General features: G+C 42.7%; 1 protein-coding gene across 2 annotated transcripts; it reads right to left on the bottom strand.

The window, feature by feature from the left end:
• Positions 1–11,936: 11,936 nt before the first annotated feature.
• Positions 11,937–22,362, bottom strand: TATDN3 (TatD DNase domain containing 3). Of its 2 annotated transcripts, none has more exons than XM_082217933.1 (10): positions 22,230–22,362; positions 20,600–20,632; positions 19,947–20,020; positions 18,629–18,713; positions 16,916–16,978; positions 16,357–16,466; positions 15,777–15,832; positions 13,587–13,699; positions 13,084–13,164; positions 11,937–12,347 (listed from the first exon to the last, which is right to left on the bottom strand). In XM_082217933.1, the coding sequence occupies exons 1-10, from the start codon at positions 22,278–22,280 to the stop codon at positions 12,210–12,212; spliced, it is 804 nt and encodes a 267-aa protein (XP_082074059.1). In that variant the 5' UTR covers positions 22,281–22,362; the 3' UTR covers positions 11,937–12,209. The 2 variants fall into 2 exon arrangements, with proteins under 2 accessions (XP_082074059.1, XP_082074060.1); XM_082217934.1 differs by having other exon boundaries at positions 13,084–13,161.
• Positions 22,363–22,373: the final 11 nt, after the last annotated feature.

Below are 22,373 nucleotides of genomic sequence, written 5' to 3'. Positions count from 1 at the left end.
GGGTTGCGGTGCTCATCTCGCTTTACTGGCCGATGGAGCCGATGTTTGTCTGCAGACAGTTTTTCCGGGTCACGTGTACAGGGTACAGGGATTAAAAGGTCTGTCACCCACAAACACATAACAATATATTACATTGCAAGTAAATGTTGAACTGTACGAATCTGTAATTCCACCCCTCTCTATGCATCAACTTTGGAGGAGTAATGAGGGGCAGTTTCGCACAACAGTTTATCATGGATTAGGTGCTGCACATGGATGCAATTTTTCATAGCATCTGCATGGTGACGTCCTCATCAAAATACCAGCCCATATTTCCCTCCTGTGCTAAGGGATTTATTTGTTTTTTACTTATGTTTTCTGCGCTCACAGTAATTCCAGATTAAATGGGGAAATAATAAAGGACAGCATTTTCATGTGATTGATGTCATGTGCTTTGCAAAAATTTGTGTGCATGAGTTAGCCCCTTAGTTTGCAATGGGCCTACTGCTCACTCTCTGCCCATCCTGCCTCTTGTGCTCTTAACTCCCATCTCTTCTGTTCCATTCTCCTTTACCCAGCATGAAGCTGCTGAAAAGTATGGCATTATCTTTCTTTCTCCTGAGGTGCAATTCACCTGCATTACTTCCCTATGTGGTAGAGTTATGCTTGCCTCACTCCCCCAAAGTGGTGAAAACTTTCAGGGGTACACACAGTGCTTACCTGGGTTTGGTTTCCTTTGGAAGAAGGGAGTAGAATCATAGAATCATAGAATCATAGAGTTGGAAGAGACCACAAGGGCCATCGAGTCCAACCCCCTGCCAAGCAGGAAACACCATCAGAGCACTCCTGACATATGGTTGTCAAGCCTCTGCTTAAAGACCTCCAAAGTAGGAGACTCCACCACACTCCTTGGCAGCAAATTCCACTGTCAAACAGCTCTTACTGTCAGGAAGTTCTTCCTAATGTTTAGGTGGAATATTCTTTCTTGTAGTTTGGATCCATTGCTCCGTGTCCGCTTCTCTGGAGCAGCAGAAAACAACCTTTCTCCCTCCTCTATGTGACATCCTTTTATATATTTGAACATGGCTATCATATCACCCCTTAACCTCCTCTTCTCCAGGCTAAACATGCCCAGCTCCCTTAGCCATTCCTCATAAGGCATCGTTTCCAGAATGAATATACAAACAGTGACAAAGAGGGGTTAGGGGCTGTTCAAGGAAGCGTATTCCTCTGAGGACATATTTCCCTAGCCCATCTGCCCACCCCCACTCCATGTGGAGACTGTTTATTATTGCTCAATAGTAAGGAAAAGACAATCAGCTAAGAGACATTGTTGTTTAGAGTGGGTGGGCATATTTCATGGCTGAGCTTTGCTACCGCAAACAGGACCTGGGGATTGATCACTGACTCAGCCACCAACTAATTCCTTGTAAAACAAAACAGAAAACTGATGTTGAGTATGGGCTGAAGCAGCAGAACAGGTGTTACATCATCACCACTGAATTTATTTTAGATGCTGCTTGCAAGACAATGAGGAGAAAGGCAGCGCTTATTTATTTAGCTTTTTGCCTTATCTTGCCTGGCCCACAGTTCCGTGCATGATTAACTTTTAAGACTGGGAGAAAGGACACTCAAGTAGAGTTAAACAATTTGGTCTGAAAAATTCTCTCAAGGTTAGAGATAGATCCCTCTTGTCAGTTTTGCTTTCTAGTCTTTTGAAACTTACATTTGGTTCTCCAAATTTCTGCAGCAACTTCCATGAACAAATAAATAAAAATTATCCATGAAAATTCAGCAGCAATATAGTGCAATTTTCTCCTAATAAGCATATTTCTGTTTGCAGTTTTTACACATTTTTGCAAGCAACTTTTCCTAACTTTTTGTGTAATTTTTCACATATGCATTTTTATACACATTTTCACCTAATTCTTTTTTTAAATTAGTTGGAGAACTAGATCACAACATTTGTAGAAGTGTGAATTTTGAATCATAGTGGCCAGAGAATGCTGGGATAGGGGAGAATGTTGATTCAGTTTGCATTTTCTGAAAAGCAGCTTACCCTGGTCTCCCAAGTCCTAGACCAGCACTCTAACCACTACACCACAATGGCTCTTACCAGTACAGGTTACATCATGCTGGGAGCTTCCCACTTCAGAGAGTAGCTGTCCAGCTGTTTGACGGGTTGGGGAAGGTGGAGCTGGCAGGCTGCTCTCCCTCACATGTTGCTTTATTCCAATTCTTGAACATCTGTAGAGAGCTTGTTGATTTAACTCAAAAGTTAGCCAAGGTGGTGCCCTACAGATGTTGTGGACTAAAACTCCCATCATCCCTGATCATTGGCTATATTGGCTGAGGCTGTTGGAGCATGTAGTCCACAACATCTAGACAGCACCACATTGGCTACTCTTGCTTTCACCAAATGGTTCTAAGAAAGTTGTCGGCTCCTACTGATTCTGTTTTATGCTTCTTTACTTTGTATCTTGCAGGCCATGCCATCTTTGGATGACGTGCTCCTCAAAGGCTGCTTCTCCTGGAGTGGTGGGCATTTCTCAGGAGCAAATAAACAATTATAATACTGTCTGTGTTTGAATTAAATTGGTTACCAAAAAATTAAATAGTTTGAAAATAAGTTATGTAAAATATAGGTCAGTAGGGTTTTTTTATTTTAAAAATTGTATCTATTTCCTTGGCCCAGACTAAGTGATTAAGAAATAAATTTAACACACTTGGCTTGTATCTAATGCACTATTTAAGAGAACATTTTGTGTTTGTCGTTTCAGTAATCAAATAATTAAAGACAGTTAAAAAAAGGTAAAGGGACCCCTGACCATTAGGTCCAGTCATGACCAACTCTGGGGTTACGGCGCTCTCTCGCTTTATTGGCCGAGGGAGCCGGTATACAACTTCCCAATCATGTGGCGAACCAGAGCAGTGCACAGAAACACCGTTTACCTTCCCGCCGGAGCGGTACCTATTTATCTACTTGCACTTTGACGTGCTTTCGAACTGCTAGGTTGGCAGGAGCAGGGACCGAGCAATGGGAGCTCACCCCATTGCGGGGATTCAAACCGCCGGCCTTCTGATCGGTAGATCCTAGGCTCTGTGGTTTAACAGAGTTACATGACAGTTACATAATATTAAAACATGGGACAACTGTAATACTTTATTCTTACTGCTCTCAAAATTGCAAGAAGGGAGCTGCAGTTCAGCAGAAGAACATCTGCTTTGCATGCAGAAGGCTCTGGGTTCAATCTCTGCCATCTCCAAGGAGGGCTAGGGAAGACCCCTTCTCAAAACCCCACAGAGCTGCTGCCAATAACTTTTGACAACCTGAGCTTGATGGACCATGGGTCTGACTCAGGCAACCTTCGGCCCTCCAGATGTTTTGGCCTACAACTCCCATGATCCCTAGCTAACAGGACCAGTGGTCAGGGATGATGGGAATTGTAGTCCAAAACATCTGGGGGCCTGAAGGTTGCCTATGCCTGGTCTGACTTGATATAAGGAAGCTTCCTCAACAAAAGAAAGTGCCATACCTTAACTAAAATTGGACAGGGCTGCCAAGGACCAGATGACATTACCTTAGAGCAGACATGGCCCATGAGCTGCTGCTAGACAGATCTGCGTAAAAGGAAGCTGAACACATTTTATTCTGCCTTAACTGAGACAGCAAAGCAAAAAATATAAAAAAGGAATGAAAATGCAGCTTGGTCCCCAAAGTCAGCAGATGCCACTCTGAATAAAACAGAAGGTGCCCAGATCTGTTATGTAAGAAGATGTTATTTTTCCTATTATTGCTTTCCAGAGTAGATCAGCTGTGCACCATGGCACCTTCAAAGGCTTTCACTGGAACACCTGAGCAGGTGCCCAAGACATTGAGCTTTCATTGAGGGAGGGGGAAAGTACGTCTCTAGCCTGCCTTGAAAGAAAGTTATGGGGCAAAACGTGCAGTTGCCTTCTGTCAGGGACTGGCTGGATGAGGAGGAGTGGTAGGAGCCTCCCGCCCAGGAGCCCCCCAGGGAGGACAGGGAAGATGAGGACTTAGACTCCATGTCAGGAGTGCGCACAGGAGCCAGGCCTTGTGACCAGTAGGACTTTGCAGGACTGGAGTCTTTCTAGGTTTGTTCTGAAGAGGCAAGGTGCGGCCACACAGGTGAGGCCGACTGGTAACTCACAGCACCTGGTGGCAAGAGCTGGGAAGGGTATAAGGTTAGCATTTCCCTTTGGCTCTTTGCCACAGCAACACATTTCCTGCCTTGGGCTCCTTGAACCCCTGACTTCGTGACTCCTTGCTTCCTGACCCTCGGACCCTTGACTTCATGACTCCCGGCTCTCTGACCCTTGGACTCTTGGCTTCCTGGCTTCTAAACTCCTGCTCCTGCTCCCACCCCGCCATCTTGTCCCTGGTCCTGACGTCGCCAGCCGGGACTTCGATCACCTGTGAACCGGACCATGACACTCTGTGGTCCTAGTGGTGGGACATCAAGGAGGAGACTGGGGGAGGGATGAGCCGGGAGGTGGTTGCAGCAGGAGGCTGGAGTGATCAGGGTGGTGGTGGTGGTCAGAAGATGAAGGCCTTTCCAAGGCAAGGCTGGAGGCTGAGCATTTCAGTGTGAGCACAGACACAGGGAGGAATCGGAAGGTACACCTGCCGTCGCGCAGCAGCGCAGTCTCAGTCCTCCTGCTCTCCTCCTCTCACAACCCGGTTCCAGGAGAGCCCTGCATGTTGCCAAGCAAAGGGCCAGACAGGCCCATCCCCACGTTGCAGTCTCCGTCTGTTGGGGAGGTCTCCAGAGTGAGGGGAAGGGCAGGGCCAGAGGTCAGTTTTCCAGCAATGTCTCAAGCTGAAGGAGTCGAGCCACAGAGGCCCCGCTGTGTTACTTTCTGTGAATAGAAGTCAGTTGCATTTCAAGCCTCCAGCCTTTTCCTGACCTGCGGAAATCCAGCATTTCTCTGTCAGCCTTATGACACTAACTGGTTTCTGTGAAATGAGAGTGGGTGCCATGTGGCCACTTGGTATATTTTTCCTGGTAGTGAGGAATGTTCCCTCCCTATTAAGACAGCAACAACATCTGTGCTTGTTTGTGTAAAATCAGTCTTGTGCAATCACCACAATCAGGACATAGAGAATGTAGCTGACTTATGGGAGCGTAAAGTTGTTGAGGACGGCTGTCTATCTAATTTTGGGTTGTGCCACATGCCTCCCCAGAGGAGTTATTTTGTGGCTGGTGCCCCCAGCACTCTCCCAAAATTCAAAATGTGGCCACTGGTCCAAAAAGGTTGGCGCCCCCTGTTCTAAACACAGACCAACTCTTACTTCTCCCCCCCCCCAGACGACGTTAAAATGCCTGGATCAGGGGTGGCCGACTTAATACCTCCGAGGTGTTGTGGACTACAACTTCCATCATCCCTGATCATTAGTTATGCTTGGATTGATGTGAGTTGTAGTTCATAATAGCACCAGATCAGCTAAGGCTCCCCTAGATTATTAATTGATGTTACATTCCCTTTAGACCCAGTCAAGCACCAGTGGTTAATTTAGTTTCCTTATAAGCTGCTTTTCCATTGTGCCCAAAGCTGCTCAGAATAAACATCAGGTAATTATCACAATAAAGCAGTGTGTTTGGAACAGCAATTCATTACATGTTATGTTAAATATTATGATACAATGATACTATTATACTTCATTATTTACTTATTTAATTATATAACACTCAAACAGTAGGCTGCTAAGAGGTTTGCAAAAGACAACCTAAACTATTTATTAAAAAATACAGATAAAAGCAAACACTAAAAACAAGTTAGATAACCTTTGGTTACATAACAAGTTATCATACATTTTTACACTTGAGATTATGTTTTTAGGACACACCTCATTTTCTTGGTTGCAAGTTGTTTAAAATTGTTTTTATATTGTCTTTTAATGCTGTAACTCACCCTGGGAACTTAGGATAAAGGGTGGGTAACAAACAAACAAACTTGTTAAAAAATATTTAAAAAACAAGTAATTTATAAACCATTATACTTATTAAAATCACCTGTTAAAATTGCATGCTAACATTACATGCCTGGGTAGGCTTGCTGAAATGTAACAGTGATGGCTCAGTTGGTTAGAGCATGGTGCCGATAACGCCAAGGTTGCAGGTTTGATCCCCGTATGGGACAGCTGAATATTCCTGCATTGCGGGGGTACCTTCCAACAATACAACGAAGGTACCTGCCTAATATCAATGGGCAAGGAGTTCCAAAGATTGGGCTGAAGGACCAATTTATTGCAAGTGGGGTGCAAACACTTGTAAAAGTGCCAGTTCCACAGACCTAAGTGATCGAATGAGCACACATGGAGTTAAAATATATGCAATACAAAAGCAAGATCAAAATTAATAGTAAATAAAACTACATAGCTGGCTCAGCTCACGCATATCTAGTCCTGGTCTACTCTGAGGTGCCACAGCAGCCTGAGGTTGACATAGTTTGAGATCCTTGACTGGGCAAGGACAGAATATTTTCAGTAGGTAAATGGTTTTGCTGGCTCCCTCTTTTTTTTTACTACAAAGGAACACTGGCAGCAATATGGTGTCTGTAATAAATGTAAAATTCAGTGCACAGAGAGACAGAGGAGACATAAAGTATCTCAGCCAAACTGATTAAATTTTGTGATACTTCTTGTCTCTGGCCAATTGCAAGCACAGGCAGGCTTAGTTCAATTTTTACCACGCAGATCTGCTTAAAATTCAGTAAGCTAAGTTAGTATGGTTACTGGGGTGGGCAGACCTCAGGTTTTTTGGATCTGCTTTGGGGTTTGTTTTTTCTAAACCTCCAAGAGGTACCAGGTGCAAAAGGCATACAGGTAAAATGAAACAACAGAGTGGCTCTGAGCACGTTATGAGTTTCCAGTTTACAGGATTCTTTGAGGGGGGAAATGTGTTACAGGCCTGCTGTGTTTGAGGCCTTTCTGCTTAGCCTACGGAGTGCTGCCCTGACAGTACCACTGATTTCTGCTCCTGAAAACAAAACACATTTGATCTGAACTGAGAGGTGTGTGTGGAACCCAGCCACAATAAAATGTTGAGTTTTGTTAAAACAATGAAGTTCAGAGGTACCAGCTGTCAATGCTTTTATTGACAGAAGCCCCATTTATATCCTGCCAGAAAAGCAATTTGAAGATCATGTTGCTAGTTAAAGTTCCCTTTGTTTCTCTTAAAAGCTGGTCCAACAGAGTAACTTAGGATGGAGAAAGTTAATTCACACAGAGAGAGATATTTTCCACTGAATAGGTGGTGTCAACGCTAGACGAATGCAAACTGTTATGTGGCTTAAAATGCAGCAATGTGGGATTTGATTAATATTTTGGAGTGATCATTGGAAACACTTGCGATGCTGCTGTTAATGCTCACCTCAGTTCTCAGAGCAATAAGATGCCCCAGGGGTGCTGCACTAATTCTGGTTTGGTTTCCTTTGGAAGGAGTCACTGGAAATGTTTTTGGTGTTTAGCAGCATTGTATTTTTTTACAAAATCAAAGAGGACACTTGACAGACTTGTCCAGGGCTTCTAAACTGGTTTGACTATTTTAACAGTCCCTCTCTTTTGCAGACCCTCCTCTTACAATGATAAAATTACTGGGCTAGCAGAGATCCTGAGAAGACATTCAGCTCAACCCCAATCCTAAAACATTGGGTGAAGTTCTAGAAAATTATCTGCTAGAGACTTGGTGATAGAGATGAAGAATCCATACAGTAGTACCTCAGGTTAAGTACTTAATTTGTTCCGGAGGTCCGTACTTAACCTGAAACTGTTCTTAACCTGAAGCACCACTTTAGCTAATGGGGCCGCCTCCTGCTGCAGCGCCACCAGAGCATGATTTCTGTTCTCATCCTGAAGCAAAGTTCTTAACCTGAAGCACTATTTCTGGGTTAGCAGAGTCTGTAACCTGAAGCGTATGTAACCTGAAGCGTATGTAACCCGAGGTACTACTGTATTTGTATGAGAAAATAATTTTCCCCTAAGAATGGGATGGCTTCAAACTTTAGGAGATGTTGTTTCAGAGGGTTAATTTCATGGCATATCATCTCAACAAATATTTTGTTACTGAAATTCATAAAGACATTAAGGTAAAGAGATGGCATATGTGCCTTGATTAACTACATGGCAGTTAAGCCAAAAAAATCACAGTAACAAGGAAATCAAAACATTCTTCACTTGCAATAGTGATCAAATTATTATCATGCTTCTCATGTGTGGAACGGCAAGTTCCAGCCAAAGAAAGCAAAACCTTACTAGACCTCAAAGCCTTAAAAGACCTTTGAAACGGCTATGATGAAGCTTCTGAAACAGGCAGAGATCCTTATAGCCAATTACCGTATTTATGTATTGTTTGTCACTCACCACAAGCAACAAACCTCCAGAATGTAAAACAAACATTCAAGCATGCAAAATACCAGCAAAATGCAAGCAATTCAAAACAGCACAGGCGGTAAAAAACAAACAAAACCCCACAACACCCCAATTTATAGGATTTATAATCCTATAAATCTAAGACTCCCCAATGGAAGCTAAAGCTAATTGCCATCAGATTGAACAAAGACTAATATTAAATCTGTCAACATAACATAACATACTTGTATCCAGTCCAGGGCTTAGTTTTTAGTTTCTTAGCCACAGTGTTGCCCTTGTAGAGAGGAGGACATGAACAAAACTAGAATGAGTTGGCTCTGGCTCCCCTAAGTTTTGGGTCATCCTGCCCTCTGCCAGTCCCAAATGTCGCCAACTACCAATGCCATTTTGTGTGAGGCCACATTTTCCACAACAGCCATATTGTGTTAGGCCTCACCCCCATAACAGCCATTTTGTGGCTGGTGCCCATGGCACTTTTCCAAAATTATATATGTGCCCACTGCCCCCAAAAGGGGTAGCAATACATGTTCTCACATGGTAATTAGAATATTTCCCCCTAATTATTAGAATAAACTTCCCTGGGGAGGAGCTGGAAAAGCAGGTTACTGTACTTGGAACAATAAAAACTCTTTCTACTTCAGCTTTGGCTGTTTGCCAACCCAGCCCTGCTTGTCTCTACTTTAACATGTCCATTCTTTCAGCATAGCAGACATCTTTTAGCTTCTTTGACCGCTATGTCTTTCTGGAACTGTGATTGATTTGAAAAACAACCTGGAGGTTATTTGTATTCTAAAGCACTGTTAGGGATGCATACACAGGGCACCCAGTTCTGTCTTAGAAAGGAAACGAGCTAGACTTGCTATTCCCCTCTGAGTACCTATAAAGGAATATATATCTTGATTTCATACATGCCCATACAGTGGAAAGCAAGTGCATTTTATTAATCAATTATAAAGTGCCTAAAATTTGACAGGCACCATACAGATGCCAGAAGCCCACACAAACCCTTCACTGTACTCTTTCTGGTGCCTACAAAACACATTTTTGTTTAAGAAAACAAAACATGGAAGATGTTGATTTATATTTTAATCTGGTTTTAGTTCATTGCTGGTATTTTTAATATAAAAATACTTTAAATAGTTGCTTTTAACAGTTTTACCTGATGATTTGGTTGTTTTGTTGTCTTTGTAAACTGCTTTGAGGGTGTATAGATTTTATGAAATAAGTATTTAAAGCATGTTACTCACGCTAACTGAATAGCCAACAACATTGCCTTATCTCCCAGCAAACAAAACAGGAGGGGCTACTCAATAAATGAGTTAACATATATTCTTCTTAAATTTTATTTATTGATTTTATATCCCACCCTTGCTCCCTAAGGAGCCTAGGGTGGCAGATCATATATATAAATATATGCATTAGGTGCACATTAATTTTTTTTACCTCAGATTGCCTTTTACCATCTGCTCCCATGTTTTATGGCAGATGCCCCACACTGTCTGAGAGCAATCTGTGCTTCAAATCCTTTCCAAACTACCTTAACTTGTTATATTAATGGAGAGGGCTAATGGCACAGCTTCAGGCTGAAGCAAATTACTCTCCAATATCTGTGTGTGCGCACCTGCGCATACACAAACACACACATGCTGCTTCCCTCTTTTCTTCCTCCCCACAGGAGAGCAGGGAAGCAGGAAGAAGTTGGCTTCCTTTCCCCTTTGATCCCACAGCAGCTGCTGAGGTAAAGGGAGGTCAGGGAGTTTGCTGGAAGGAATATGAATCCGGCAGCGTTCTCCTCTCCTCACGCCTGGCCAGCAACAACTCCTGCTTAGCCCCAGGTTGCTAGAAAAACGGTCTCTGCTTCCCCATCTTATTTAATTTCAGCGCTGCAAGCAAGAGGACGGTTATCTCAGGAATGTGGCTCTCACACAAATTCTACAACAGGCATGCGGAACCTGTGGCCCTCCCGATGTTGCAGGACTCCCAGCTCCCATTACCCCCTGAACCAGTGTGGACAGTGGTGAGGGATGATGGGAACTGGAGTCCCAACAGCATTGGGAGGTCCACAATCTCCCTGTTCCTGGGTTGAACCGAAGACAGGGATAATCTAGCAGTCACATCGGGTGACGGTCCATTGCTCAGTAGCAGAGCAAATGTGTTGCATGCAGAGGCGCTCATGTCCAATTTCTGTCTTCTCCAAGGATCGGGTAGGAGACATACAGGTTCCTGGGAGAACAGTGTGTAGACCTAGCTGGGACTCACTCTTTGGTCTGATCAAGCAGGCCTCTCCTCAGAAGAGTACACAATATCTGGACAAAATGGGCAAATAGTCCGAAAGCAAGGTGGGTGGCGCTGTGGTCTAAACCACTGAGCCTCTTGGGCTTGCCGATCAGAAGGTTGGCAGTTCGAATCCCCATGACGGGTAGAGCTCCCGTTGCTCTGTCCCAGCGCCTGACAACCTAGCAGTTCGAAAGCATGCCAGTGCAAGTAGAGAAATAGGTTCTGCTGCAGCGGGAAGGAAAACAATGTTTCCGTGCACTCTGGTTTCCGTCACGGTGTTCCGTTGTACCATAAGTGGATTAGTCATGTTGTCCACAGGACCTGGAAAGCTGTCTGTGGACAAACACCGGCTCTCTCAGCCTGAAAGTGAGATGAGCGCTGCAACTCCATAGTCGCCTTTGACTGGACATAACCGTCTAGGGGTCTTTTACCTTTTACCTAGTCTGATTGGGTATTAAAGCAGCTTCCTATGTCCATCATTTTGGGGTTCCAACTGGATACCTACAAAGCCCCCACATTTTTAGTGGGGTAGCACTGTGGAAGGGTGTGTGTAAGAGTCACCACCATTAAAAAGACGAGGAAAAAGCATTAGGAGAGCTCAAGGACACATTCCAGCTAGGCAAATGCACAAAAGGTCCAAGACGCAAAGCAGGGCCGGTGAGGGGAATGGCCTGTAGGGTGTCTCAAGGGCCAAAGAGAGATGCCTCGAGGGCCACATTCCACTCCCAAGCATAATGTTTATCCCTCCTGTGCTACAGTCTTCTACTAATTTGTTCTTCACGCATTCTTGTGAGGTAAATAGGACATCAACATTCCCCCTTTATATAGCCAGAACGAAGACGCAGAGAACTCCATGGAGAAAGGAAAGACATACAAGTAAGATACAGTGGTGCCTCGCAAGACGAAATTAATTCGTTCCGCGAGTTTTGTTGTCTTGCCATTTTTTTCGTCTTGCGAAGCACGGTGTCGGGAAAGTTTTGGAAAAGCTTCAAAAATCACCAAAGTCTTTAAAAACCTCAAAAAAGGCTACCACACCGCGTTCTATGAGTTGTTCCTCGAAGTCAAGTCGCAACTGTATTAACGGTGTTAAGAAAAAGGAAACAAACTTGCAAGATGTTTCTGTCTTGCGAAGCAAGCCCATAGGGAAAATCGTCTTGCGAAGCAGCTCAAAAAACAAAAAACCCTTTCGTCTAGCGAGTCTTTTGTCTTGCGAGGCATTCGTCTTGCGAGGTACCACTGTAAATGCCTGACTATTAAAAAAATTTAAAAAACAAAACAAGATAAATTATTTTTTATTGTTTTATTGTTTTTTAAGCACAAAGAAAATGAATTGAAATATGTTACATTTTTTTAAACAGGCAATGGTTATGGTCCTTTTATTAGGAAAGAACCAATGTCAAATTAAGGAGAGTTTGTACATAGCATCATTCTATATTTGGCTCAATTTACAGACGCAATCAATAGGGAACATCATAACTTCTTAAAAATTGTGAAGTTATGAATATATTGAAGCCAGGTCACACAAATATATTAAGGCACAGCAGAACATTAGTTATATTCAGAGAAAGTTCTTCAGTCTGGGAAACAGTTTCTGTGCATTCTGGGTTGTTACGTCTATAACTTCTTCCACTGAAATCCCTTTTATTTTAGCAATGTATTCTGCAGCAATGAAGACGTTCTTTGGTTCATTTCTCACCTGAAATACAAATAAGTGACATTGGTCTCCAGCGACATCTATGGCAACTCAGTTTCTGTTTAGGTTCAAATCCTCGTACAATCGTAGAGTTGGAAGGGATAATAATAATAATAATAATAATAATAATAATAATTTATTATTTATTATTTATACCCCACCCATCTAGCTGAGTTTCCCCAGCCACTCTGGGCGGCTCCCAATTGAGTATTAAAAACAATACAGCATTAAAGGGGCACCTAGATGGCATTAGGCATCTAGACAACAATACAGCATTAAAGGGGCCTCCTGAAATGCCCTACTTGGGGCTTGAACCCATGACTCTTATATTAAGAGTCCCATGCTCTACCGACTGGGCTACCTTGTTGTGCTCTGGCTCTTATTAACGGCACCATTCTTTTTATCCACCTTTGAAACTGACCATTTTATGATATTCATGACTGAGCCCTTTACAGAGGTTAAGGCCTATTGCACTCAAGCCTCCATTTACTCTACTCAGCCCTTTCCCAACACTGTCCAGGCCACCTGAGATCTCCTCCTCCCAACTGTAGTTGTTTTGCCACACCATCACTCAGCATCTCCAGCCACTTCTTCCCAAACGGGATCGTGCTCATAAACTGTGTTGCAGAAGTTGGCTGGCCATCTGTCATGGGTGCTTAGTTGGGACTCCTGCGTTGTAGGGGTCTGAAATAGATGACCCTTTCCAACTCTACAATTCTACGATTCTATGATACTTTACCTGTTTCTCAGGGCCGAGCGCAGGAGAGTCAGTTTCTAAGCAAATGTTTTCTAGGGGCAACTGTTTCACAAGTTTCTGCTTCTTGAACAAAATAAGGAAAGCAATTAGCATCATCATTCTCCAAGCAACCAAAATAAACATTTAAAAAGTTGAACTGTCCACAGATTAAATAAGTGTTTAGTTGAGCCTCCTTTACTCAAACAATTAAATATTAATACTGCCAAATCTTGAAAACAAATGCGTTTTCTGAGGACAGTGAAAAAATTTTTGTTTATTAAATTGTATATTGCCAATAATTGGAAGCAGTTGTTAATGTCTATTTTTCCATTCCTTATTTCAGTGGCAGGAGAACCCAAATAGCTTCCAAAAATAAGAGTGTCCTCATCTCCTACTGATTAAAGAAATCAATCAGCTAAAGCAGAGGTGGGGAATCCTTTTGGCTCCAGGTTTGAGATATGAACAAAGAACCTTATAGCCAGAAGCCAAGACTTCTTGAATCTCACCTGCTCACTCCTTATAATAGATGGAGGAATGGAGAAAAAATACCCAGCCTTCACCCCTTCCATTGCCACCGATGGCTTGCCATCAAACGCATGGAGCAGTACCCTTTCAGCACCTAAGGAGAACGACAGAAATCAGGAAAAGAACTTTTGCTTCCTGTAGAAACATCAAAGCGCAGACTAGGCAGGGAATGTGATCCAAAGATCCACAGGGCTCTAGAAAAAGATAGAGGCACACTTGTGGAATGCGTCTCTATGAACAGGTTTATATCCCTTTACAATATAGTAATGTTATATTTGGCTGTGTGATCTCCTGACTTGCCTGGCATGACTCTGACCCAAACCCCAAAATGCAGCCAGCTGACTGATGGCAGGCCCAGCTGCACTGGCTGCCAGTACGTTTTCGCAGAACAGGTGTTGATCTGCAAAGCCCTGTACGGCCTAGGACTCTGATATCTTTCAGGGCATCGCCCCCAATATAAACCTACCCAAACCGTTCTATCTTCATCTGAGGCCCTCCTCTAGATGCCCCTTCAGTGGGTGGTGTGGCGTTCGTACGGAGCTACTGACCCATACACCACTAATCCACTGCCACCAACCAGGCCCTCCTCTAGATGCCCCTTCAGTGGGTGGTGTGGCGTTCGTACGGAGCTACTGACCCGTACACCACTAATCCACTGCCACCAACCAGGCCCTCCTCTAGATGCCCCTTCAGTGGGTGGTGTGGCGTTCGTACGGAGCTACTGACCCGTACACCACTAATCCACTGCCACCAACCAGGCCCTCCTCTAGATGCCCCTTCAGTGGGTGGTGTGGCGTTCGTACGGAGCTACTGACCCGTACACCACTAATCCACTGCCACCAACCAGGCCCTCCTCTAGATGCCCCTTCAGTGGGTGGTGTGGCGTTCGTACGGAGCTACTGACCCGTACACCACTAATCCACTGCCACCAACCAGGCCCTCCTCTAGATGCCCCTTCAGTGGGTGGTGTGGCGTTCATACGGAGCTACTGACCCATACACCACTAATCCGCTGCCACCAACCAGGTCCACCCCAGTAAATCACTTAGTCTCAGTCAGGTTCTTAAGTTAACAATGAAGATTGTAGTTTATTGCAAAGACAAATAAACTTTAAATGCATTCGAAACACTGTTATCCTTTACCCTCTTAGTCTTATTTTATTCTGTTTCTAACTCTTCTACCTCCCCTCACACAAGAACCAACTGTACTAACTGTTTCTCTATTTCCATCTGTCTGCCAACTGCTTTCCCAACTGCCTTTTCCCAACCAACCAACCAACTACTAACCAACTGTCTAAACCCTGGGCTAAGCCCTTTTATAAACAGGTAGGCTCCGCCTCTGTTTTTCTATTGGTCTACCTATTAACTCTTTCTTTCCCCCTGTACAGACATTTTCAAAAGAACGGGCAAATGCCACAGGTGGCAATAAGAGAGAGGGCACTTTTGGTTGTGGCTCCCAGTTTGAGGAATGCTTTCGAGGTCTGCCTGCCAACATCATTAAGACCCTTTCGGCCTGTGGTAAAAATGTATCTCCTCTCCGAGGCATTTGACCAACTATGTCCTGCTGCTTATTGATGAAATGTTTTCCGCTGATGATGTTTCTGCTATTTTTTGGGTTGCTTTATGGGTCACTGTGATGGCTTTATTGCATTTCCCCCTGGTTTTATGCTATGTCTTCATCTCTTCAGCCTTTGCCAATTGCTTACAGACCTTTTTGGAGTAAGCAACTAGTAAGTCAAATAATGGTATTTATAATAATAATAATAATAATAATAATAATAATAATAATACCATCATCCAAAGATAACTTCCTTCTAAAGTACAGTGCCAAGGGCCTTCAAAAACCTACACTTGTGCCTCTAATTGAGAAGGCTCTGGATCTTATGCCAAAACAGATGTGTAAGATTGGCTGAGCCTGGATAGCTCAGTTGGTTAGAACGTGGTGCTGATAACGTCACGGTTGCAGGTTTGATCCCTGTAGCAGACATCTGCATAGTCCTGCATGGACTTCCAACTCTACAATTCTATGACCCTATTTCAGGTCTGCTTCTTGTTTCTGGTCTAACATCCAAAGGGGAAAAACCTGACTGTCCCCTACAGTGAATAGGCCCTGTGTATTTTGGCAAGAAAACTAAACAAACCGAATGAATGTAAATAAAACAAAACATTATACCTTGTTCCTTTAAGAGGTTAATGGTTGGCCTTCCAGCTGAGCGGGAATGGACATTTCTAGGATAAACAAGAAGAACAAAAGATATCTGCAGGAGTTCTTAGCAAAACTGTGGGCTGGGTTTTCATTGCCGGATAAACCACTTCCCTGGGTGGAGTTTTAGCATTTTTATGCGATTAAGCTTGAATCAAGTTACATTTTTTAACTCTGTTTTTATCTACCCCAAGCCTTCAGAACAAGGCTATTAAAATTATGTAAACAAATAAATTGCACTTTGAAGGTCCACTGAATTGCTGCTTAAAGCAAAATAGGTAGGAAGAGTTACTGCAGAGTGCCTGGAAACATCTCAAAAGAATTATGCAAAGATTATACAGCAACACAGTCTGTAACCCTGAAAATACAGCAAAAACACTTCTTCCATTAATACGAGGAATAGATAATACAATAAATTGCAGTAATAATTTAAACTAGACCACTGCATTTTAGACAATGCTCTGGTTTAATTAGCAACTGAATTCCAATCACGTCAAATGACATTTTCATTCACAAAAATAAAACTAATTGCAACATACACAAGACCTACAAAGGCAAATCGAGTTGTTTTGCCAGCTGAATCTGCTTGATCAAGACTTGTCTTTGCCCTTCCTTCTGCTCATCAGTGCTTGCAAATCTGGGAGTGAAATCCAGACCAACCTGTAGGAAAAATGGGAGGCGGGAATTCAAAAACACTGCTAGAAATTGTTGGTTTATTTTGTCTATCAGCACAAAATGCACTCAGCTAAGAGCAATAATAAAAGCAAACTCGACCCCAAAGTCTCCTATAGCAGTTTACACTTAACAGGAAATGTATTATTGGAGACCTGCTATTTTTGTGAAACACCCAAGGTCCTTAATCAAGCATTTAATCAGCAGTCCAACATGTTGACTGTTGTGAAAAAGCCAAGAACTTGCTTAAAGTTTAAAGGGCTACTTCTGACAAGACACAATTTCTACATCAAAAATATTTCCCTTTTGGGTAAACATGCAGAGGATTGTGTGCTGTGTGGCTGTAATCCGAGGGACCTGCAAGTAAAAACATTTAGGATTGTGCTGCCCAGTGCTTTTGGCAGCTGAACACCAAAGGCTATAAAGATTCTACTTACTTCTCCGATAGCCAACAAGCGGTCCTTATAGAGTTCTATGAGTGGCAATGCTTCATCCAGATCCTGCACAAAGATCTTGTGTAAGTGTGAAATGAACACTTAGGCCTCAAACAATTACATTGGACTAAGATGTCTGCTTCACCTCCCTATTCTCTCTCCTATTCCTATTTTATAACCCACTTTTCCTCATAGATTCCTGCAACTTGCGTACATTTAACTTGAGTGCATTCAGCTTTACGTGTGTGGCAATTAATTAAATTTTTTTAAGGGAGCAGGGTTCTGGGAAAAATGACTTTGGCAATCTCACCTGTCATTGAACCCAGTGGGCTTTTGACCATACGTGATTTGGGATTTATGCATGATGCCTGGAACGTAACCCCCACGCAATCTGTGGATCTACAGCATTTAAGTAAGACACCACAGATGTTTTAACACATCTTTCTTGGATCATAGTTTTGTTCTTTGCTAACTGCAATTCTGTATTGCTAAAGCGATGCCATTTTGCTGTACTCAGTGACTTTTCCTTGTCCTGTTTAAGTTAGGTCTGCGATGTCAGCCTGGCAAACCCTGTAATCTGGGTTGTGGCATATAAACTTAAGGCAGGGATAGCCAACGTGGCCCCCTCCGGTTGTTGTTGGACTCACAGCCCAAATAGTAAATGGTGAGTGATAATGGGATTTTTAGCCACGCATTCCAAGCTAAACACATTGTAAGTTTACTTAAGAGCACGGACAAGGAACCTGTACCCTACACCTACCCACAGATGTGGCTGCACTATAATGCTCAGCATCCTTAGCCACAGACTATGATGGCTGAGGCTGTGGGGAGCTAGAGCCTAACTACACCTGAAAGAGTTACAGGTAGGTAGCCGTGTTGGTCTGCCATAGTCGAAACAAATTAAAAAATTCCTTCCAGTAGCACCTTAGAGACCAACTAAGTTTGTTATTGGTATGAGCTTTTGTGTGATATCTGAAGAAGTGTGCATGCACACGAAAGCTCATACCAATAAAAAACTTAGTTGGTCTCTAAGGTGCTACTGGAAGGATTTTTTTTATTTTGTTATACCTGAAAGACTACAGATTCCCCATCCATGATTAAGAGGCAGGCTATGTGCACCGTTAATCACACCAGTGTGCTTCAGATTGGTTACTTTTATTTTGAAGACACAGGTACAGGCCCCCACCTGGAGAATGCTTCCTATCTGGACCGTACCCTACACTAGTTTCCTCGATGAAAATTATTATAGGGAACCTGTGCTCCCCTCTCCAGATGCTGCTGAACTACACTCCATCACCTCTAACCTGACTTTTAAAAAACATGTCTTAACTGTTTGCTCTCCGAGGTACTGCTGAAAATCACCTCCTGACAACAAATCCCTGCTCTGAAATAAGCTTGTTATGCATCTTCCTTGGAATTATGTGAACCTCCTTTGATGACAGCTAAGTTGTAGATCTTGCTTAGACGCCTAAAAAACGATGGGAAGTTATTTTGCCTAGCACCAATTTTTATTTTCTTTCTGATGCTCCTTTGAGGATACCTTTAGTTTGCTCTGGGAGAGCAGGAGACAGAGAAGAAGGGGCTCAGTATACAAAAATAGCGACCACTCTATTGCTGCAAGACCACATGCAATAGGAACAGATAAGTTTACCTGGCAAACTGAAAAACAGTACAGAAATTGTTAACTGCTGCAATTACAGCTGGTTGCCATTTCACCTTTAACGTAACACTGCGATCATTTCCCGTTGGACTGCTTTGAACTGGATGGATGCCCAGACATGGAAAGACAAATCCTGGGTACCTGGATACAAACATGTGTTAAGTAATGGGAAAGGGCAGACATGTATTATGGTTAAATAAAAAAGAAAGAGGACTGAAAAGGTAACAGCTTTTGCTATTCCAATCAACACTACAACTAAGATTTTATTGCTCCTATTTTGATTGCTTATGAACAATAGCATTTTCAAATTTTGCACTCTGACTGTGAATGTCTCTTAAAGCACCATTGTTTTATTTACTATAACATTTTTCACATAAAACAATACTGGAATACGTTTATTTTATGAGATAGTGACAAGCTCTGAAGGAGTGTTTCCACCCCCATTGTTCAGCCCAGACACTGAGGTCCAGCTCCGAGGGCCGTCTGGCAGTTCTTTAACTGTGAGAAGTGAAGTTACAGGGAACCAGGCAGGTGGCCTTCTCGGTAGTGGCGCCCACCCTGTGGAACGCCCTCCCATCAGATGTCAAGGAAATAAACAACTATCTGACTTTTAGAAGACATCGGAAGGCAGCCCTGTTTAGGGAAGTTTTTAATGGTTGATGTTTTACTATGTTTTCATATCTGTTGGAAGCTGCCCAGAGTGTCTGGAGAAACCCAGTCAGATGGGTGGGGTACAAATAATAAAATTAGGGGACAATCGGACCAGAAATTATTAAAAGAATGGGGTTGTGCTAAAGAGTATATGAAAAAACATTGTTCTGGAGTAAGTATATTGGTATGTAATGAATGATGCTTTACAGGGTTAAAGAAAAAGAAAAATGGTGTAAAAAAAAGTACAAAGGTGGAAGTAATCTAGACACAACAATACAGTAAGAGTAAATTTTTTGAGGTCTTAGAACAAAGGAAGTCAATTTGTGTTTATGTACGTAATGATATGGTTTTTTTCTGTAGATGTGTGCTTTTTCGTTTTTGTTTAGTTTAGTTTTGTTTCCTTTGCTTTTTTTCCTTTTTCTTTTCTGTTTTTTTTTTGCATGTTCCAGGTTTTTTTGTTTGTATAGTATTATTTTGGATTCAATGTTTGTAATTTATGTTATGATTCTGCATTGAAAATAAAAAAATTAAAAAAAAATCATCTCACAATGTAATTTTGACTTAAACAAAAAACAGTTATCATGCAGCATGACAGAACTGCCATATGAGAAGCAAAATCCAAAGTATCTGGATGTGCTGAACAAGTTGTTCATCTTTTTGGATTCTAGTCTGTAACTATTTTATACCTTGTGAAACAGACTGAAGAACTAGAAACTTCGTTACCTTTCTGAAAGTTGAATAATTTTTTCAAAATCTTCTCTGTATTCAGCAACTACCACCAGAGCCAAAACTTTACACTGAAACAACATGGAAAAAGGTTAGCTAGAGTTGACAATAACAATGAGAAGTCTTACAATCTGATCATAAACACATCTGTTTGAAATTACTGATTTTGCCATATCTTCCTTCCAAATTAATGTGATTTCTGTTTCTTAGTTTACCTTAAAATGGCTTGGCCTTTAGGAGAAGTTAACTCAAGGAAGTTCATGGAAGAAAAGTTTTCCATCCCCCTCATAACTGCTACAGGTACCTGAAACCCCTCAAAAAGCCTTTCCAGAAAGGGAGGGGAGCTTCCTGAACAATGTGGGATGGAGTGTGGGGGCTGCTGGGGGGCTCCATTAACTTCCTTACTTATCTTAGGCTCCAAACTCAATTTTGGTAGAATCTTCTTTCCCCAGCAACTCATTCCCTGTTGCTCAGGAGGGGTTCTGATCATTCAGAGATGATTTCAGGGGGTGCAGAGGATTGCAGAAGAGATGTGGGGACACACAGTTAATTTACCTTAGTATACAAACTAAGCCCTTGAGCTATCAAAATCTATAGATCTACTACCTATAAAACTTTAACTGCAAAAAGATATAGATATAACTACAAACCTTTTTTGCTTCTTCCAATACACTTTCAATGTCCTAGAAGATATTAAAAATATAATTATGCTAGCAGAATAATTTGTAAAGAAGGGGACAAAGCAGTAGAAATGGCAAATGTGTCCTTTCTCTTTCAATAACTCTTTGCACCTAAAAGTTGTCAAACGTTACTTATTTAAACCACCACTGTCCCTTCTTTCAAACAGAAGGAAAGCTATTACTACTACAACTACTCATTAAAGTGTTTTTCCTTTTCAATTCATATATTCAGGTACAGATAAAGGCAAACAAATGCACATGCATTTTGCAAAAGTAAAATGATTCCCCCCCCCTGGTTTTATGTTATATGGGACCATAGATGAGCAGTTTACATTTTTACTGATCAGCGCTAGAGACTTCTATCCCCTTTCACACGGGGACTGAAGTAAATTCAGATGTCCCCGACTGCAAGCTCTTGCTGGGATGAATAACTGCAGAAGGAGAGGGGACTTTTCATAGAATCAAAGCTGGAAGGCCCCAAGGGGCTCGAAACCACGACCCTGAATGTCTTGTGCTCTACCGACTGAGCTATTTCACCTGCACATCCTCCCCGGGGAGGAGGCATGTTAATTGTAGCTTTACTTGGTAAACAAATACTGTTTTCAATCTGGAAAAGAAATATGTTTTATTAATGTCAGACATCAAGTAATTCATACTGAGGGAAGCTAGTAGTAGATAGCATGTGACTTTATGCATGTGTATAGGGACGTTTCAGTTACAGATAGGTAGCCGTGTTGGTCTGCCATAGTCAAAATAAAAAAAAATCCTTCCAGTAGCACCTTAAAGACCAACTAAGCTAGTTCTTGGTATGAGCTTTCGTGTGCATGCACACTTGGTATCTGAAGAAGTGTGCATGCACACGAAAGCTCATACCAAGAACTAACTTAGTTGGTCTTTAAGGTGCTACTGGAAGGAATTTTTTTATTTTGACTATAGGGAAGTTTGTAACGTTTGGTGTTTTATTATGCTCTTATATTGGTCAACAAAAGAGGTTGAAAGACCGCCTCAAGGAAAATCTAAAAAAATGTAGTATAAACACCGACAACTGGGAAACACTGGCCTGCGAGCGCTCCAGTTGGAGAACAGCCTTTACCAAAGGTGTCATGGGCTTTGAAGACACTCGAACTCAGGACGAAAGGGAGAAACGTGCTAAGAGGAAGGCACGCTTGGCAAATCCACACCATAATCAACTCCTGCCTGGAAACTAATGTCCCCACTGTGGAAGGACGTGTGGATCCAGAATTGGCCTCCACAGTCACTTACGGACTCATTGTTAAAACCTCGTTTATGGAAGACAATCTTACTCGGCTACGAGTGATCGCCAAAGATATTCTGAAAGTTTTTGACATTTTATTATGTTTTTATATTCTGCTGGAAGCCGCCCCGAGTAGCTGGGGAAACCAAGCCAGAGGGGCGGGGTATAAATGATAAAATTATTATTATTATAGGGGTTAGCCACGGTAGGAAACCGTAAGAAATGGGTCGCTGGACCAGATGGGCCCTCGATCTCACCTAGGGAAACTCTTATGAGATGAGAGGGAGAAGGAATTATAAGCGGCGGAAACCGCAGGGTGCAAACCGCACCGCGCCGCCCACTCACCCCTCGGAACTCGGGCGCGGCGAGGTGGCAATGGCAGTCCACCGCCCCCATCCCGACGACGCGCGCGGAACCGAACGCCCAGGGGGCTTCGCTTTCCAGCCGGACCTATTTTGCCGAAGCTCCCTCTCTCTCGCGCGCACAGCC

The sequence above is a fragment of the Podarcis vaucheri genome, assembly GCF_965113315.1.
Source record: "Podarcis vaucheri genome assembly, chromosome: 3".
Taxonomy (NCBI): Eukaryota; Metazoa; Chordata; class Lepidosauria; order Squamata; family Lacertidae; genus Podarcis; species Podarcis vaucheri.
Note: the sequence above shows the minus strand (reverse complement) of the source record. Positions and strands in the feature narration are given on the sequence as shown.